This window comes from Lycium barbarum, chromosome 4, assembly GCF_019175385.1.
Source record: "Lycium barbarum isolate Lr01 chromosome 4, ASM1917538v2, whole genome shotgun sequence".
Taxonomy (NCBI): Eukaryota; Viridiplantae; Streptophyta; class Magnoliopsida; order Solanales; family Solanaceae; genus Lycium; species Lycium barbarum.
The window spans coordinates 73,316,408-73,334,175 of NC_083340.1; the positions used below are offsets into that span (position 1 = coordinate 73,316,408).

The 17,768-nt window shown below is 39.6% G+C and overlaps 1 protein-coding gene across 1 annotated transcript; it reads right to left on the bottom strand.

Annotated features, from left to right (window-relative positions):
* Window positions 1-10,901: 10,901 nt before the first annotated feature.
* Window positions 10,902-15,145, bottom strand: LOC132636086 (glucan endo-1,3-beta-glucosidase 8-like). The gene is made up of 2 exons (XM_060352760.1): window positions 14,269-15,145; window positions 10,902-12,106 (listed from the first exon to the last, which is right to left on the bottom strand). The coding sequence occupies exons 1-2, from the start codon at window positions 14,580-14,582 to the stop codon at window positions 11,008-11,010; spliced, it is 1,413 nt and encodes a 470-aa protein (XP_060208743.1). The 5' UTR covers window positions 14,583-15,145; the 3' UTR covers window positions 10,902-11,007.
* Window positions 15,146-17,768: the final 2,623 nt, after the last annotated feature.

Genomic DNA, 17,768 nt, shown 5'->3' on the forward strand with positions numbered 1-17,768 from the left:
CACATTCTCAGGGAGCCATATTTCTTTCGGACGAACAATACGGGCGCTCCCCACGGGGATGAACTAGGCCTAATGAAGAATTTATCAAGCAAGTCCTTCAATTGCTCCTTCAACTCTTTCAATTCTGCGGGTGTCATTCTATATGGAGGAATAGATATAGGTGTGGTTCCTAGCAACACATCAATGGTAAAATCAATCTCCCGTTCAGGAGGAAGGCCTGGAAGCTCTTCTGGGAACACATCCGGAAATTCGTTCACTACGGGGACTGACTGAAGAGTTGGCGATTCAGCTTCTACATCTTGAACTCGCACTAGATGATAAATACATCCTTTCGTGATCATCTTCCTTGCCTTTAGATAGGAAATAAATCTACCTTTCGGTGATGCCGCATTCCCTTTCCATTCTATGACTGATTCTTCCAGAAACTGGAAACGAACCATCTTCATTCGGCAATCAACATTGGCATAACAAGAAGCCAACCAATCCATGCCCATAATAACATCAAAATCTACCATTTCTAGCTCATGCAAATCAATCATGGTACGACGGTCAAAAATCGTGACTATACAATCCCTATATACTTGGATAGCTATTACCGATTCACCCATTGGTGTGGACACCTCAAAAGGTTTGATCGACTCCGGCTCAACTATAAATTGACCCGTAATATAAGGAGTAACATATGATAACGTGGAGCCCGGATCAATCAAAGCATACACATCATGAGAGAATACCGATAATATACCTGTGACCACGTCAGGAGAAGACTCTAGATCTTGGCGTCCAGCCAAGGCATAAATACGGTGTTGAGGGCCGCTAGTACTGGGAGCTCTGCCTCTACCTCTACCATGGCCGACTGGCGCATGTGAACCTGGCCCCGTAGGACGTACAGACGCCGAATATCCAGCTACCGACCCTGATGGTTGGGTCCTACCTCTACCATGTACTGAGGGGAAATCACGCATAATATGGCCTGGTCGACCACATGAATAGCAAACATCTGAACCCAATCGGCATTGACCCCAATGCGACTTCCCACACTGGGAACATCGTGGTATAGGTGGCCTTGACTGGCCTGAATCACCTCTAAACTGGGACCCCGAATAACTCTGACTCGGCCCGGGATGAGTAGATCTATCAAGGCTCTGGCCTGAAAACTGTGGAGGTGCACTGGTCATAGAATAGCCCGAGTGTCTAGGGAACTGTTGCCTGTGTCCGCCTCTGGACTCACTTATTGGGCCCGAATATCTGGCCCTCTTGCTATGTCCCCTATCCTATTCACGTTCACTTCTCCGCTGCTGTAGGCTTTCCTCTAAGTTCTGAGCATGTGCCTGAATGCGTGCAATATCCATACCGTTCTGAAGGGACGCAGTCAAGCATTTGTCCATCAGATGGGGCCCTAGGCCCTTTACAAATCGGTGTACCCTGTCGCCCATATTTGCTACCATGGCCGAAGCATACCTGGCCAAGGAGTTAAAATGGAGGCTATACTCTAGGGCACTCATACTGCCTTGCCTCAAATTTAAGAATTTATCGGCCCTAGCTCGCCGAACTTCTAGGGGCATATAATGACGAAGAAAAGCATCAACAAACTCTTGCCATACCGGGGGAGGTGCATTTGCTCCCCGTGAAGCCATCCATACTGTATACCACTGAATCGAGACATCTCTCAATCTATATGACGCTAACTCCACTGACTCGGTGTCCGAAGCATGTATCAACCGGAGCGTTCCCAGCATACCATCAATAAAGTCCTGGGGATCCTCCTCCGGTTTTGACCCAAATAATTCTGGAGGGTTCAAAGTAATGAAATCACGGGCTCTTTCACTAACAGCCCTATCACCATACCCTGAACTGTGCCTCTGAGCCTGGGCCGCAACCAGTTGAGTCAATAAAGTAATGGCCTCTTTTACATCTTGACCCGAAGCATTTGGTGGAGGAGCTGGAGGTGCTGGAGCTAGGGCTGAGGCTTCCTCACGCTCCTCAGAGACGGGCACTGTCTGGGAGGACTGAGATTGAGCCGCACCCTGGGACTCACTTTCCTCTACTACCGGTGGTGGTGCTTTCTTAGCCCGCTTCTCTGCCACCGTCTTTCCTTTTTGGGCTGCCGTAGTCTTTCCCTTTTTAGGCATCTCTGAAATACACAACACACGATTTAGGAGAAAGAATTTCCTACATCATAGCTCTATCGCACGATTCTTATGAAGAAAGAAGGTCATTTATTCCTAAAATGTCTGCAGCTTCTTGTTTATAAGTGTGGCGCGCAACACACCCATAACCAAGACTCTACTAGACACGGCTCGTAGACACACTCTACGACTGAACTGCTCTGATACCACTTTTGTCACGACCCGACCCGGGGCCGCGACGAGCACCCGGTGCTAGCCCACCCGGGCACCCTCTTAGCTTACTCTTATGCTTACATCTAGGTGAGCCACATAATTATACATGCATTTCCATTCATTCGTCAACTAGTCCCATTTGGACAACAGCACATTTATATCATCATAGGCATCTATGCCACATCAATGTACATGGGCCAACGTGGCCGACAAAATGATATACAAAACATAGGCCGACAAGGCCAAACACATCTACCCACACACACACACATGTCTACGAGCCTCTAAGAGTATAACATATCACATTAGCGGGACAGGACCCCGCTATGCCCTTAATTATATACACAAAAGAATGAGTACCCAAAAGATATGGCTCCGAAGGAAATGGAGCTCTCTATGTAATCTCCGGATAGGCAGCTATGGATCAAGTCTGTCTCCCTGTGCACCTGCGGGCATGACGCAGCGTCCACAAACAAAAGGACGTCAGTACGAAGAATGTACTGAGTATGTGAAGCATGAGCAACATCAATAAATAAGCATCATGAACAACATATGAAATAGCATAGGAGGGGGAGACAATAATATCATCGTCATAGCACTTACCTTCCTTTCGTAGGACTTTCCATTTTTCATACGTATTTGTACACCTACGTCATCATCCGTATTCCATAATAGTACTCGTACCATACTTGTGCTCATATTCATATACATATCCTTATTCGTATTCTTATACACAGTCTTATCACATTCGTATTCATATTATATACATAGTCATTTCATATACATAGCATTTACATAGCATACCCGACCTCATAGGATCGGTGTTTCATACATACTTGGCCAACCAAGGCTCAAGGTTACTCATACCTGGCCCTACCAAGGCTTCAGGGTTATCCGTACCATCTGCAGAGGTGTGCGCGCGTTTCGTAATCGTATACATACTTTACACATATTCATATACATATATCCTACCTGGCGTTATAAGCTCGGGGTGTTATTATAGCCCTTCATAGGCACATGTAAGTATAACAGCCCGTAGGCACCTTTAGCATCATTATTATTATCATCGTCATCACTATCATCATCAGTTTCGCTACATCTATATCTTATGCTTACTCGTCATATGGGGTGCGTAGTACAATCGTAGCACATATCGAAGATCGTGAGCTTATGAGCTTGGAGTGTCAATCATTTGAATACAACATACTCATATAGAGGATTTAAGAGTTTGGCCAAGGAACCATGCCTTATGAAAGAAGGGTTAGCCTTACATACCTTTTCGTCAGACTATTCTACACTTGCACGCTTCCTTCCAATGCTAGCGTCTATACCTTCATTAATATCATAACAATGGCCATTAGTCATTCACATTATCCACATTATCTAGATTCCTTAATTTGCCTCTAATTCACCCATATTCATGGTCATAACATCCAACTTCGTCCATTCGTCTAAAGTGTCTAGTTCATGATCTTAGTACCATTTATAATGCATTCATATCACAACACAACAACCTTCATGATTCAATTTAAACTATTCCTCAAAATGTCACTATTCATCATTCATGACCTACTTGACCATATTTTTTACCATCCATGTATTTCAACTCTTCATTACCTTAAACATCATGTAAAAATCATGAATCTTACCTTAGAAGTTGTAGGAACAAGCTTTGGTTAATAATACTCCACTTTGAGCAAAACCCTAATTTTTCTCCATTTGGATTTCTTGACCTAGATGATCTTTGATGTTGTTCTTACTCTTGATTCACCTTGTTTTATGTTGTTGATCCTCAAATATCCTTGAAAACTTGTATAATAAATGTAGAGAGAGGTTTTAGAGAGAAGTGGTGTAATGTTGTAATGAAATAAAATAAGTGTTGGTCCCTTTATTTAATGACTTGCAAAATCTGTGCTGAGGTGAACAGTGGTCGTCCATCGTGGTTTACGGCCCGTATTGCAGTTTACGGACCGTCCCTCGCGATCGCCTTTAACCATTTCCAGAACCAGAAGCTTTGGCTGCTTGCATGGTGATTTACGACCATGGTTTACGAGCCGTAAATCACTTTGAGGTCCGTCCTCCAGGTCGTATTTTACCATTTCTCGGTTGGCAGAAAGTTGAAGCCTTGCATGGCAGTTTACGACCTGCTAGTTTACGGACCGTATACCAGTTTACGGTCCGTCCTAGCACTTTACGACCATTAGGCAGTTGCAATTCTGCAACTTCCCATATTTCTTAGACTTCTCATTTTAATCACCCACGTCCATGCACATGCATTGCTCACCTTATATCTCATCTTAATTTAGCCAACTTTCTCATCTCACTTCAGATACCTTAGAAATCTCGCCTAAGGTCATGAAACGTCGTTTCTTGCTCATGGACATCATGCACTCATACTTATCACTAGTTCGTTCACTTACGTACCAACAGATTTTTTTTCCGAGGTGTAACAACTCTGGGACAGAATGTGTATCCCAGCATGAGTCTGAGCTCTAGTGGACCTGGGGGCTTGGCTAACTGCCTCATCCTCAACTGATTTTCCCTTCTGGGCTGCTGTCGCTATACTCTTCCTAGTCATCGCTGAAATTATACAAGACTATTAGATTAAGGACTTCACTTATGACACAGCTCTATTAGCACGATCTCCAACACGAAAGAAGCAATGACACCCTATTAATGTCTCGTAGCATCCTGTTTATAGATGTGGTGCACAACACACCGATAAACAAGACTCTACTAGACACCGTCTGCGAACATGCCGAGGACTGAACTCCTCTCATACCACTTTTGTCACGACCCAACCTAGGGCCATGACGAGTGACCGAGCTTAACCTGCCCGATAACCCAACTTATGTTACCTGTACTCACTCATGGCATTCAATAGGGTTTATTTAACTAGGTTTGAAAGGTCTAAATAGAATAACAAAGTCGACCTGTAACTTAAAATATCCCAAAACATATCGATACATATACGTAACGTATGACAAGGCAAACCAACGAGGCTACCAATACTTCTGTACAACAAAATAATGGCCGACACTGCCAAACAGTAACCATGACACCCACGCTGTTCGCAGACTACTAGAAGAGTATAACCATGCATAAGTGACGGGACAGGGCCCCGTCGTGCCCGCAATATATACACAAAATTATACCAAGACAGGAACAGTCTCCGAAGCAAGTGGAGCTGTCTGACTCTCAGTGCTGACTCCTCCTAGGTGGCTGGATTGTCGAACCGCGTCCCTGAACCTGCGGGCATGAAACGCAGCCCCCGAAGAGAGGGGGTCAGTACGAAATATGTACTGAATATGTAAAGCATTACTGAATCATAAACAAGGAAAAGCGTAACAGTAAACAAGTTTAGAAAGCAACCCGGGAGTAACCTGGAACAGTATTTTGAGCCATGCCATATGGTCCCTTACACAAATTCTAGCATACACGATATAAATATAGAATATCCTACTCGTAGCCGCTTCCGACTAATAATACAATAGTCCCTTCGGACGGCCGCTTCCGGCTAATAATACAATAGTCCCTTCGGACGGCCGCTTCCGGTATAATAATGATGGCCCCTTCGGGCAGCCGCTTCCGGCTTAATAATAATAGCCCCTTCGGGCAGCCGCTTCCGCCTTAATAATAATGGCCCCTTCGGGAAGCCGCTTCCGGCTTAAGAATATCATAATCCAGCTGATCAGGTGGAACAATAACAATACATATGATATACAGTATGAATATGTAGTGAAGTCACAAAACGTTGCTTGTCAATATAGTATGAAACATTTTATAGAAGTCAAGACATGAGTCGTCATAGAGTTCGTAAAAATAGAAGCTGATATATATCGACTATTATCCAACGTACACAAGACTGAAAGGGGAGGCTCAATCACTGCAGAGTTCTAACATCAAGAAATGAATAAGAATCATAAATCACACTCGAAACTTATGAATAGGATTACCCCAAAATTCATATCATTCATCACTTAGATCTAAGACATGCCAAAAGAAAGAAGGGTTAGCTTTACATACCTTTGGCGTTTATTCGTAACACAACACGTATACGCTGCCCAAAGTTTCAACCTATATTAAGACGTCAAGAATTATGGTTAAGCTACGGGGGGGATTAAAACGTATTCTAACGTCAGTAACTCCTTTCTAGATGTTTAGACGACGTTTTCTTTATATGCAAACCAACTACATACAACCAATCCAACATCAATAATCATATGTTCAATACCAACCCGGACAGCCCACATAACATTCCAAATAGCCCACATTCACAACATTCCAGAACGATTCACATACGGCTACTACATTCTCAAGTTACTCCTAATAATCCGTAGCCTTAACGTTTTCGTGTAACAACTTTACAACAACCCAAACAACGTAAATACAATATATATTCTTAACTATCATTAGTATTTCCAATTTAAAGAAGACAACATGTCCAAAACAGTTCCTAACCACAACACGTCCAAAACAGTTCCTAACCACAACACGTCCAAAACAGTCCCTAACCAACAACATAAAGGTGCCCGGAATTCTTGCAAACGTTTACGAACATACCAAGAAAACCACATATGATTCTTACACATTATTTCATGTCTTCTTTTCATATAATTTCAGTAAAATACGACCAGCAGTCACACGATAAATATATCACCAAATTCGTACGCAAATAGCTACATTGTCGACACTATAACCTTACAACAACCTATAAACAATTTTAGTTCCAACTCAAACCATTAAATACCTTCATTCGCATCATAAAATTCATGACAACAACCATCAAAATACCAATTAAAATCAGTTCACTATCTTCCACAAAAACAGTCCACTACACGGCCATAATTCAACAAAACAACAACATGTTCATATCAACACAACTTCACATTTAACCTTCCAATTCTTTTCATTCTTTTTGCCATGCAATCTAGGATAGCCACAACCATAATTACTAAATAAAATCAGTCCATTATCCCACACCAAACAGTCCCCTACGGCTTCTACAAGGCCTCAACATCAACACACACACAATTTCATACATGCAATTCACATTTACACATGCACAACATATCCAAATCACCTCTAAAACAGCCCCTTCGGCTATAACCATACTTCAACACCAACATTCATAATTTCATACATGCAATGTACATTTACATATTCACAACACCTCAAAATTCATCCTAAAACAATCCACACGGTTCAACAACATTCCAACACCAACATTCGAAATCTCATGCATGCAATTCATGTTTACCAAGTTACAACCATACTTCAATATCAACACACATAGTTTCATGCATGCAACTTATATTTACACCTCAAACACACGTTTTACACCACCCTCAACACATGCAAAAGAAGCTAAACCTTACCTTGGCACTTTGACTTCTCAACTTGGCTAGGGTTTGAGTCTTGAACTTAATTCTTGCTCTTGCTATCTAATGATCACCTTCACGTTGTTAGGGACTTCTAAAGGGTTGAATTACCTTGAAAATCTGATTTTTGGATCAACAACTCAAGCTTCTATTTTTCCTTAGCCATGGCCGAATGCCATGGCTTGTGCTTTCTCTCTCTCTCTACTTTGTTGTGTTGAAGATGGAGTGAGGGTAAATCTGATTTTTGGTCAACAAATGGGTTTAAATATGATGCACATGTGTTGGCCACATGTCCCCCTCATGGCTTTGAGCCAATCACATGGTCTTGAGCAAAATTTCAAGAAATATTCCCCACTACTCACTTCCTCACTTCTCAATTTTTAATTGTCTATTTTACAATTGCATGTGCATTAGATGAATTAATATTTAAGTGTGTGTAATGAGTCTTCCAACATGTAATAGCATGCCTTCTTATAATAATGAGTTGAAATGTATACCACTAGCATGCTTTGCCAATATTAAAATGTGTAATAAGTCTTCCACTAATATTTTTGTACTAAGAAAAAAATCTATAAAAACCTAGTCCTAATTTCGAAATTTAGGATTAAGGGTTCCTATTTCGGGTCCGGGAAGGGTTCCGTCTTTAACTCGCGTCGATTCCTTCGCGAATAATTCGACGTATAAAATACGGGGTCTAACACCCATTTTTCTGATAACTCTAGTCAGGAATAACCAAGAGACCCTATCGTATGCCTTTTCCATATCTAGCTTAATGACCATATTAGCAGGCTTACCCCTAATCCTGATATCATGAACTATCTCCTGCACCAGTAGTATATTCTCTACAATACTTCTACCTTTGAAAAATCCTGATTGTTTTGGTGAAATGAGATTCGGTAATAACAATACCATCCTTTCATGAATTATTCTAGAGAAAATTTTGTTGGTAATGTTGCTCAGACTGATAGGCCTCAAATCTGAGAAAGTGCATACCTCTTTCTTCTTAGGAATTAGAACTGAGTTAGTACAAGTGATGTACCTAGGTAGTTCATGTCCACAGAAAAATGCCCTCACCATCATGGTCAAATCCTTTGCAATTATCTCCTAACATGCTTGAAAGAATTTACCTATATAGCCATCAGGACCTCCAGCACTATCTGCATTTAGGCCGAAAACAAGCTTTTTTACCTCATCCTCTTCTGGAAGTTCATTTAGCTTTTCATTTTGTGCATCATTGATCAAATTAGGGATATGTTTCAGCATCTCAAAATCAGTAGTCCAAGTTTCTTCCCTGAATTGGCTTGAAAAGAATTTAATGGCCTCATTAGCAATATCTTCTTCAGTTTCCACCCAGACTCCATTACTGTGCTGGATTCTTTTAAGCTGCAGTCTTCTTGTTTTTCCATTTACATGAGCATGGAAAAATTTGGTGTTTCTGTCTCCATCTTTAAACCACTGCAATCCTGCCTTCTGCTTCCAAAACTTTTCTTCAATAGCATAAAATCTTATCAATTCAGCCTGTACTTTTTGTAATCTTTGCCTATTCAAACTGTTGGGATTTTGCTCAAATTCTTGCTCATGTATCTGCACCACCTCCTCCCAAGTAGCAATTTGCTTTAAAATATCACCATATGTCTCCTTGCTCCACTTAGCAAGAGCCTTGCTCACTCTTTTCAAATTGTTGTGAAAATTATAAAAAGGATCTGAGCCAAAGTTTGAGGTCCAATTGTCTCTAACCACATCTTGAAAAGTCTCATGCTCCACCCAGAAGTTAAGAAATCTGAAAGGTTTTTTTACTAGTCTACTATCCTGTTTTAAACTTATCAGCAAGGGTGAATGATCTGATCCTTGCTTGGTAAGGTGCTCTACCTCAAGATTTGGAAAGGTATTCTGAAGTGCTTGATTAAGCATCTATCTAGCCTTTTGAAAATGCATGCCTCATCTGACCTTCCATTCCACCAAGTGTAAATGCTCCCTGTAAAACCAAGATCAACTAGCTGACATGAATCAATACAATGCCTGAAGTCCCCTGTCTCTGTAAATTGAACTGGGAGTCCACCATATTTTTCTACAGCCTCAGTAATCACATTAAAATCCCCCCTACCAGCCAAGGGAGATTTACATGTGAAGCAATGTCATACAAATCATCCCATAGTGTCCTCCTTGTATCCTTGTCAGTGCTTGCATAAATTACAGTCATAACAACTTCTTGCCCTCCATCTAAGTGAGTGAGTTTAAAAGACAATAGTTGATCAGTGTCCTTTAAAACCTCCACTTGTATTCCTGCTTCCACAAAAATCCATATCTTTCCATTTATATTGTATGCAGCAATCTCCATATTAAGCCATAGCCTATACATTTCAATATGCCTAACATACTAAAAAGGTTCCATTAAAGCGATAACATTGAATTGTTTTTGCCTATGTAACAACACTACTCTTTCAAAGGCTTGTTGAGTGTTAACAGACCTAATATTCCAAATGAGAGAACAATTCATTGAGAGGTTGACATGGCAAGTGCTTTCCTTGTTTGTACACCTCCCACTATCTTAGGAGGTACACTTTTATCTCTTTGCTTGTCTAGCCTGCTTTCCTTCCTATTCCTTGCAGTATGTTTTGGGGAGATGTCTGTTGTATACTTGTTATCAATTATGTTTGTTAATGACTTATTCTTTCCAACATTAAGAGATGTAGTTTCAAAAATTAGAATAATACGGTTATGCTAAATGAATAAAAAAAAATACGAGCAATTACATGAAACCACAAGAAGTAAAGATTGAGAATGAGAAGAAAGGAAATGAAAAATAAATAATATAAAATAAAATTAAAATTAAAAGTAAAAATAAAAATAAAATAAAATAATAAAAATAAAAAATAAATTAAAAATAAAAAGAAATTAAAATAAACTAAAACGTAACCCTGTAATTACAAGGTATAATTACACCGTATTCTCAAATCTCCCCACCCCCACCTTGAGAATTGGAAAGTGTAATTACTTGGTCAAACAAACATGTCAAACTGTGTAATTACACCCAATTCCAGTGGCTTTCCAAACAGGCCCTAAATGTCTCTACAGTAGAAATCTCCCAAAGAAGTACACAGTAAAAACAACTACCAGACGATGTTCATCAAATCACCAAGTGGAAACCAATAATTGAAACGAAAACCTCATCTGAACATTTTTTACGTAATAAAGATCATTTTATTAAAGCATCGACTAGATGGAAGTAGCCAGAAATCTCGAATATAACCACTCTTGCAAATAAATAATTTACAGAAAGAAATCTATAGTAAAACAAATGTGAAGGCAGTTAGAAATGTGATAATCCCAGGCAGTAATTTCGGAGAGAAAGAGGCAGCAATCTGGATGGTAAAGTTACAGTTTGCTTGAGATATATTCTGATCCGTCAGCATTCCGAGACCTTGAAAACCACAACTGAAATCTCCTTGGTTCTGAACCTGGTAATACATATTAAATGCATATGATGCATTACCGTTGGCGTCCAAACCGTTGCAAGAAGAACCATATCCTAATGCTGTGCAATCTGAGAATGTGCATGCATAGTTGATGTTATCTGCAAGTTTGCTCAAGTCCTTGGCATTCGGATTAAGCATGCACCATTTCTTGGATAAATATTCTACATTTTGTGCACCCACAAGAAACTTATCTTGTCCCTGACCCGTAAGGTCCATGGCAAACTTTGGCTGTCCATCATAGCGGAAGATTCCCCAGTGACGCTCAAAGTTACCTGGAGCAGTACTTTTACCATCCTCATCGATAAGCCCAAACAAGTAAACTTCAATATATCCAGGGCGAAGAGGGGTTCCTGTGTTGGCCGCAAGCCTGGTTAACAGTCCTTTATAGAACCGATAAGCAAGATTGACATTGGCATTTTTGTCACCATCTGTGGGCCATCCAACTTCCCCAACCAGAATGGTCATATTGCCAACACCTGCTGCTTTCAAGGCTGAAACCAGGGTATCAAAGTTGGCATCAAAAACATTGGCGTATGTGACTCCACCATCAACAATGGGGTTACTGGCTCCATCAAAGAAGGCAAAATCAACGGGGAAATGCTCATTGGCGTAAAGACTTAGAAAGGGGTAAATGTTTACTGTGAAAGGTGCATTGTTCTGGCTCATGAATTGAACAATCTGGGTCATTAGATCATTGATGTCTTTCCGGAATCTCCCGGCTGACGGTACGGGGTTGCTGTCTGGAGAGAAATAAACATCAGCATTTAGAGGTACAGTTGCTTTAATGGAGTTCCCAAGTCCTGCTTCATTTAGAGCATTTTGGATGTTCTGAAGTGCTGGGAAGGTCGTATTGAGAAAGGAGTTGTTGTAGGATGTCAAGAAAGGCTCATTACCAACTGCAACATATCTGCAGAAGAAAATTATCCAGTAATCAGCTAGATAAAAGTTTGAAATGCTTTTACACACTTTTCTTTGAACAGTAAGTAGCAATGAGAAGGCTAGGGAGTAAGTTGGTGCACAAATTCGTCTACGAACTGCAACCTACAATATCTTCAATTTCAAGGACCATTTATAGCATCACATAGTTTCAGATTTCACTACTTCGAATGACAAATCTAAAGATCCAGTACAGATGAAAAAAGATTCTCATACAAGGATAAGAAATTAAGTACAGTTTGAAGAGTTCCTTAAAAACAATAAAAATTTTATACCTTCTCCATAATCAAGTGCATAGTTTGGCGTTTAAAGTCAAGTAATTGTTTGATCATAGTATGATATATAGCATTTCAAAGCCATAAAACTTCAAGCAATAGGATTTCTTAGATGTAACTCACTATTTTCCTTCACTTCGTAAAGGATTATGCTAACCATCACTTGTTTTTTCTTTTTTATGTTCTCTTTTTTTCTCTCGATAACCGAGAAACTCCCGAGGGTCAATGGAGGCGCACGGCTCAAAACTTTGGATAATGGACCCACCCTCTACCCTTTTCCACTTAGATATCGGGCTTTTATCTATGGCAGGGCTTGAACGCAGAAGATAACCATAACTTCAACCAAGCACTAGCTTAATTTCGAAAGTCAAACTCGATGTTTCAGTTCAAAAGGAAATAAATTGACTCGACGTTTCAGTTCGAAAGAAAGTGAATACACAAAGTAGCCAGAAAGTGACAAAAAGAAGCTATACAGAAGAGAATAATCACATTACTGCACTTCAATAACCCCGCTGCACTATTCTTTTGAAATAAAACATTCTCTGCTTAATATTTGTACAGTCTCGCACTAGACCATGTCCAGTAGAAGAATGGTTGTTTGCAGCCAAAAGGAGAAAAAAAAAAGAACTGAAAATGAATACTAACAGAAACATATACTACCAATGGTTCAGGCTCTTAACCTTTTCAAATACTAGCAATGGTTCTCCCATTAGGATAACTACATCCGAATGGGGAAAAGCAGAATACAGTTTTTTTTGAAGAACAATTTGGATAAAAGATTATGCTCTAAAAAGGACTTAAACTGTGAAAGAAATAATGCCTGGTTAATGCGGGGGTAGGGGGAGTCTATGCAACCTATGTGGGGGTAGGGGGAGTCTATGCAACCTTTCTATGAGCTATGAGCAACCAAAGGAACAACTCTATGGCGATGCTGTCATACGAAAACATAGCATTGAAGGGGGGCAAAGATTCTTTTTCTTTTTCCCTTTTACCGCCTAAGTTTATCTGCAAAGCCATTTCTTCTTAAGCTCCTCTAATACATATTTCAAAGAAAGCCTTTGAAGCATAGCATATCCCGCATATAATTTGCTTTTAAAGCACAAGAGAAGCTGCTATGCTCAACGCGGTGCAGATCATCAGTATAAACCATAAAACACATCAAGTTTAAAAACAAGATTACACTAATCAAAAAGGGCATACACAAAGATTCCCCTCCATCCCAATTTATGTGACATACTTTCCATTTTAGTCTGTCTATAAAAGAATGTTATCTTTCTATAATTAAAAATAATTTAACTTTAAAATTCTACTTTTACCCTTAGTAAAATGATTTATAAGCCACACAAATGTCTAAGGTTTGTCTAAGATCACAAATTCCAAAAGTCTTCCTTTCTTTGTCAAACTTTGTGCCTAGTGATGAAACATTGCCACCTAAATTGTGACCGAGGGAGTAACAAGCAGAACAAGATGACTCCCTCTTTTTCAATTTGTTTGTTTTACTTTCCTTTTTAGTCCGTTTAAAAAAAATGTTTCATTTCCTTTTTGGAAAATTCTTTAATTTCAACTTTCGACATGACATGTTTAAGACGACAAGATTAAAGTTTATTTTGGTACATTTTACATATCTTTAATTTAACACTACCACAAGATTCAAAAGCCTTCTTCACTTTATTAAACTCCGCGTCAAGTAAAAACCAAACAAACAACTTGAGACGGAGGGAGTAAAACAAAAGGGCAAACATAAAGTTTCCAGCTTAACAACAAGATAACTCATAACTAATTGCAAACCACAATGATTGGAATAATTGCAGTTAAGTAAGCAAAAAGCAAACCACAAAAAAAAGAAGTGTAATCTTACTTGATATTGACACCTCCTTTGAAGTTGTAACGTGTGACATTGCGTCTAACCCAAGTTTTAGCTCGATCATAATCATTCATAGCAGAAAGCTGATCATTAGGAATAGCAACCATAACTTCAATATCACTACCAGCAAGTGCACTCATAGTAGACTGATCTGCATCAAACAACTTCACTTTCTGAATACCATTGTCTTTCAACATCTGTACCACTGTTTTTGGTGGCAATTTGTGTGTTGCCATTGTTCCCCAGTTCACTCCTAACCCTTCAACACAGCTTAAAAATAATAACACAAACATCCCAACTTTAAACATTTTGGGAACACAGGATCTTGGGGATTCTACTGATTTATTCTCCTTTTTTTTGCACAACTGTAATTTGAACAAAGAATTAGAGAACCCCAGAAAAGAAAAGGGATAAAAGAATTGATTTTTATCAAGGAAATTGAGATTTTTGGATAGATAAAAACGGTATAAAAATCAAGAAAGTAGAGGACGTGGGTGGAAACCAAAACCTCCTCAAATATAGCCTGAAAAACCACCAACAAAGAAATAGGCTAAACGTGGGGATGATAGTTGATAAAAGAAAATCCTCTTGTTTTTTGAAGTTATAGACGAAGGAAAAATAGTAGAGTTTTTAAGAATTACTATAATGTAGGGTTTATGGTTGATGAAGGCAAAACCAAAAGACAAATACTACTAAGAGAGAAGAATTGTTGATAAATCTACAAAACTTGTTTTAAATAAAAGAAATTAGGCAGATTTCCGTGTCTGTGTTGGTGTATAAATATAAATTATTTGAAAAGAAATGGCCAACGCGTAAAAGATTGAGGAGCCAGTACTTTTTATGTATGTTTTTCTTCTTGATTTGTTGTTTATAACAGTAGTTTTCTATCCTTCTTAAATACCAAGGGGTGGTTTGCACCAACAAGGTTAGGCTTATAATGGCTGGTACTGCTTCATCTTTAATCAAGGGATCTCGAGTTCGAGTCTTGTTGGGTACGGAGTCATCATTGTTAGGAAATCCTTTGCCCCCCAAATAGGATTACCCGGTACGAATCCGAATTTAGTCGGACCCTAATGCGGATACCGAACACCGGATGGGAAACAAACAAACAAAAAAGGGTGGTTTGGGGTTGGATTAAGAAAGTTGAATTAAAAAACGAAAAAATATAGTTAGTGTTGATTAGTATTAGAAAGCCTCAAAATTCTGAACTTTACACAAACACTGTTGTGGTATTTGGACATTTCGCGCTCATCACATAATTTGAATTGGATTTGAAGTTTTGGTTATGGCTATCAAATGAAGAAGAAGACGGTGGCTAGGGTTTTAACATTGTAAAGGTTACAAGTGAAAATGAAGAATGAATACAAGAGGGGTATTATTCACAACTTGGGCCTCTGAATATTTCTTCATTATTGGGCCAAGTACTGGGCTGAATGAATCTGTCAACTATCAGATGGAAATAGAAGATAAAGGTCCAAAGCCTGTGCAAAAACGTCACAACTGTATATATACATTGTAATGATTTTATTCTTTGTAATTATTGCTTGTTTGTTAGAGCTTTAGCAAATAGAAAATAGACAAGTGTCATTTCTGTTATGGAGAAGATGCTCCCATACTTGTGTAAATATAGGACATGTACAGATTTAAATTCATCAATCAAAGCAAGAAAGATTTGTTTACATTGTTCTTCTTTTAATTTCCACATGGTATCAGGTCAGGCTTAAAACAGCAGCTCGATCAGGCTTTTTTTCTTGTTTTTACATGTTACATCTCTATTTACTTGCTTTACATTTTTTGCTATGTCTAATTTACCAGAAAATACAAATGAAATCACTGAAGCAACAATAGAAACCACCATAGTTGGTGATGCTGTTGATTCTGCTGGAATTGCTACAAAAATGTAGTAGATTCTAGTCATCATTTCTACATCCATCCCTCGGATTATCCAGGGATGAGTCTTGTTTCCACTGTGTTTGATGGAAGAGGATATGGTGGCTGGAGAAGAGCAGTCATCATAGCCCTTTCAGCCAAGAACAAGTTGGGATTCACTGATGGATCACTGGTTGTTCCCACATCTGATTCAACACTTCTAAAAGCTTGGATAAGATGTAATGACATGGTTTTGTCATGGCTCCTTAATTCACTCTCTAAGGAGATTGTTGAAAGTGTCTTGTACTCAATCAGTGCCAAAAGCCTCTGGAAAAACCTGGAAGATTTGGTCAGACATCTAGTGCTAAACTGTTTCAATTACAAAAGGAACTCAGTGTTGTTGTTCAAGGAAATACTAGCATTTCAACTTATTTCACTAAAATGAAGAGTTTGTGCAATGAACAAAATGCCCTTAACACTTTTTCCAGTTGCACTTGTGAGTGTATTTGTGGTGCAAAGAAGAAAAGTGTCAAGGCTCATGAAGAAAAAAGACATTTTCAGTTCCTAATAGGATTAAATGACACATTCATAGGGGTTAGAGGCAATATTCTCCAAGGTGGCAGTGTCTCTTGGGTACTATTATTTTCCTCCAAACTTGCATTGGTTGACAAAAAAGTCAGTTCCCCTTTCTTGAGTTCCTTGATAAGCAGCATAGCTGAAAGTTGTGCTTGGCCTTGTCTATGCGGCATAGTCACTGTAGGTACCATGCAAGCTCCTTCTCGCTCCAAGATCAAGAGACGTTGGAGGTAGAGGTCGATCATCGTGTAGCAATGTCTAAAGAGCTCTTGCCCAAGAACAATGTAAAAGATATCCATAGTAGTGGCGGTAAAGTTTTCGTTCCTTTCCAATCGCCTAATTTGACACCAACACCATTGGCTACACCACGAGCATTTTCTGGCTTAGCATTCAAGGTCTTGACGTAAGCGTTAATTGGTGTGAGATTAAAATCTAGTTTCTTCACTGCGGCCTCAGTCACAAAATTGTGAGTCGCTCCAGTGTCCACCAATGCACGAGCGGGGTTGTTGTTGATGGTGAGGTCCACGTACTGGTTTCTATTCTTGTTTGTTTGGCTATCTTGCTTCGTGACAGCACCACATATTCTGATCGTCCCCAACTGTGCGATTCCCGAACCATGTGCTTGCGTTTGCTCGTTCCTTTCACGCACCATAGCGCTGAGGCTCTTTAGGTCTGTGCGGCCCTCCGCATAGGTAGCATCCCTTCTTTTCGATTTGTTTCTTCTTTTCGGCATAGCTTTGATGACCACTGACTTCTTGCCGTTGAAATTGTTGGCATTTTAAGTCTTGGAGTATTGTTGTTGTGACTCCTTGTTCTTGCCACGGTCTCCCCCACCTTTGGCATAGCTACCCCCCTGACTCATTGCCTTGGTCTTTGTCGTGCTTGTCATACTTAAGTCTATCAAAGACTCAGCCTCCACTATGGCTTGGTCTATGTCTGCGACTTGATGGTGTTGCAACTCCTGCTTAACCCAATTTTACAACCCGTCTATAAAGTGAAAAAACAAGTCATCATTAGTGAGGTTAGGAATTTAAAGCGTAAGGGTGGTG

What these genes read in the sequence shown, in the direction of transcription:
- LOC132636086 (XM_060352760.1), bottom strand. Translation starts at nt 14,582, where the DNA reads ATGTTTAAAGTTGGGATGTTTGTGTTATTATTTTTAAGCTGTGTTGAA. An exon ending in AAAGGAGGTGTCAATATCAA is followed by an intron (nt 12,107 to 14,268) that starts GTAAGATTACAC and finishes TTTCTTCTGCAG; the next exon opens with ATATGTTGCAGTTGGTAATG.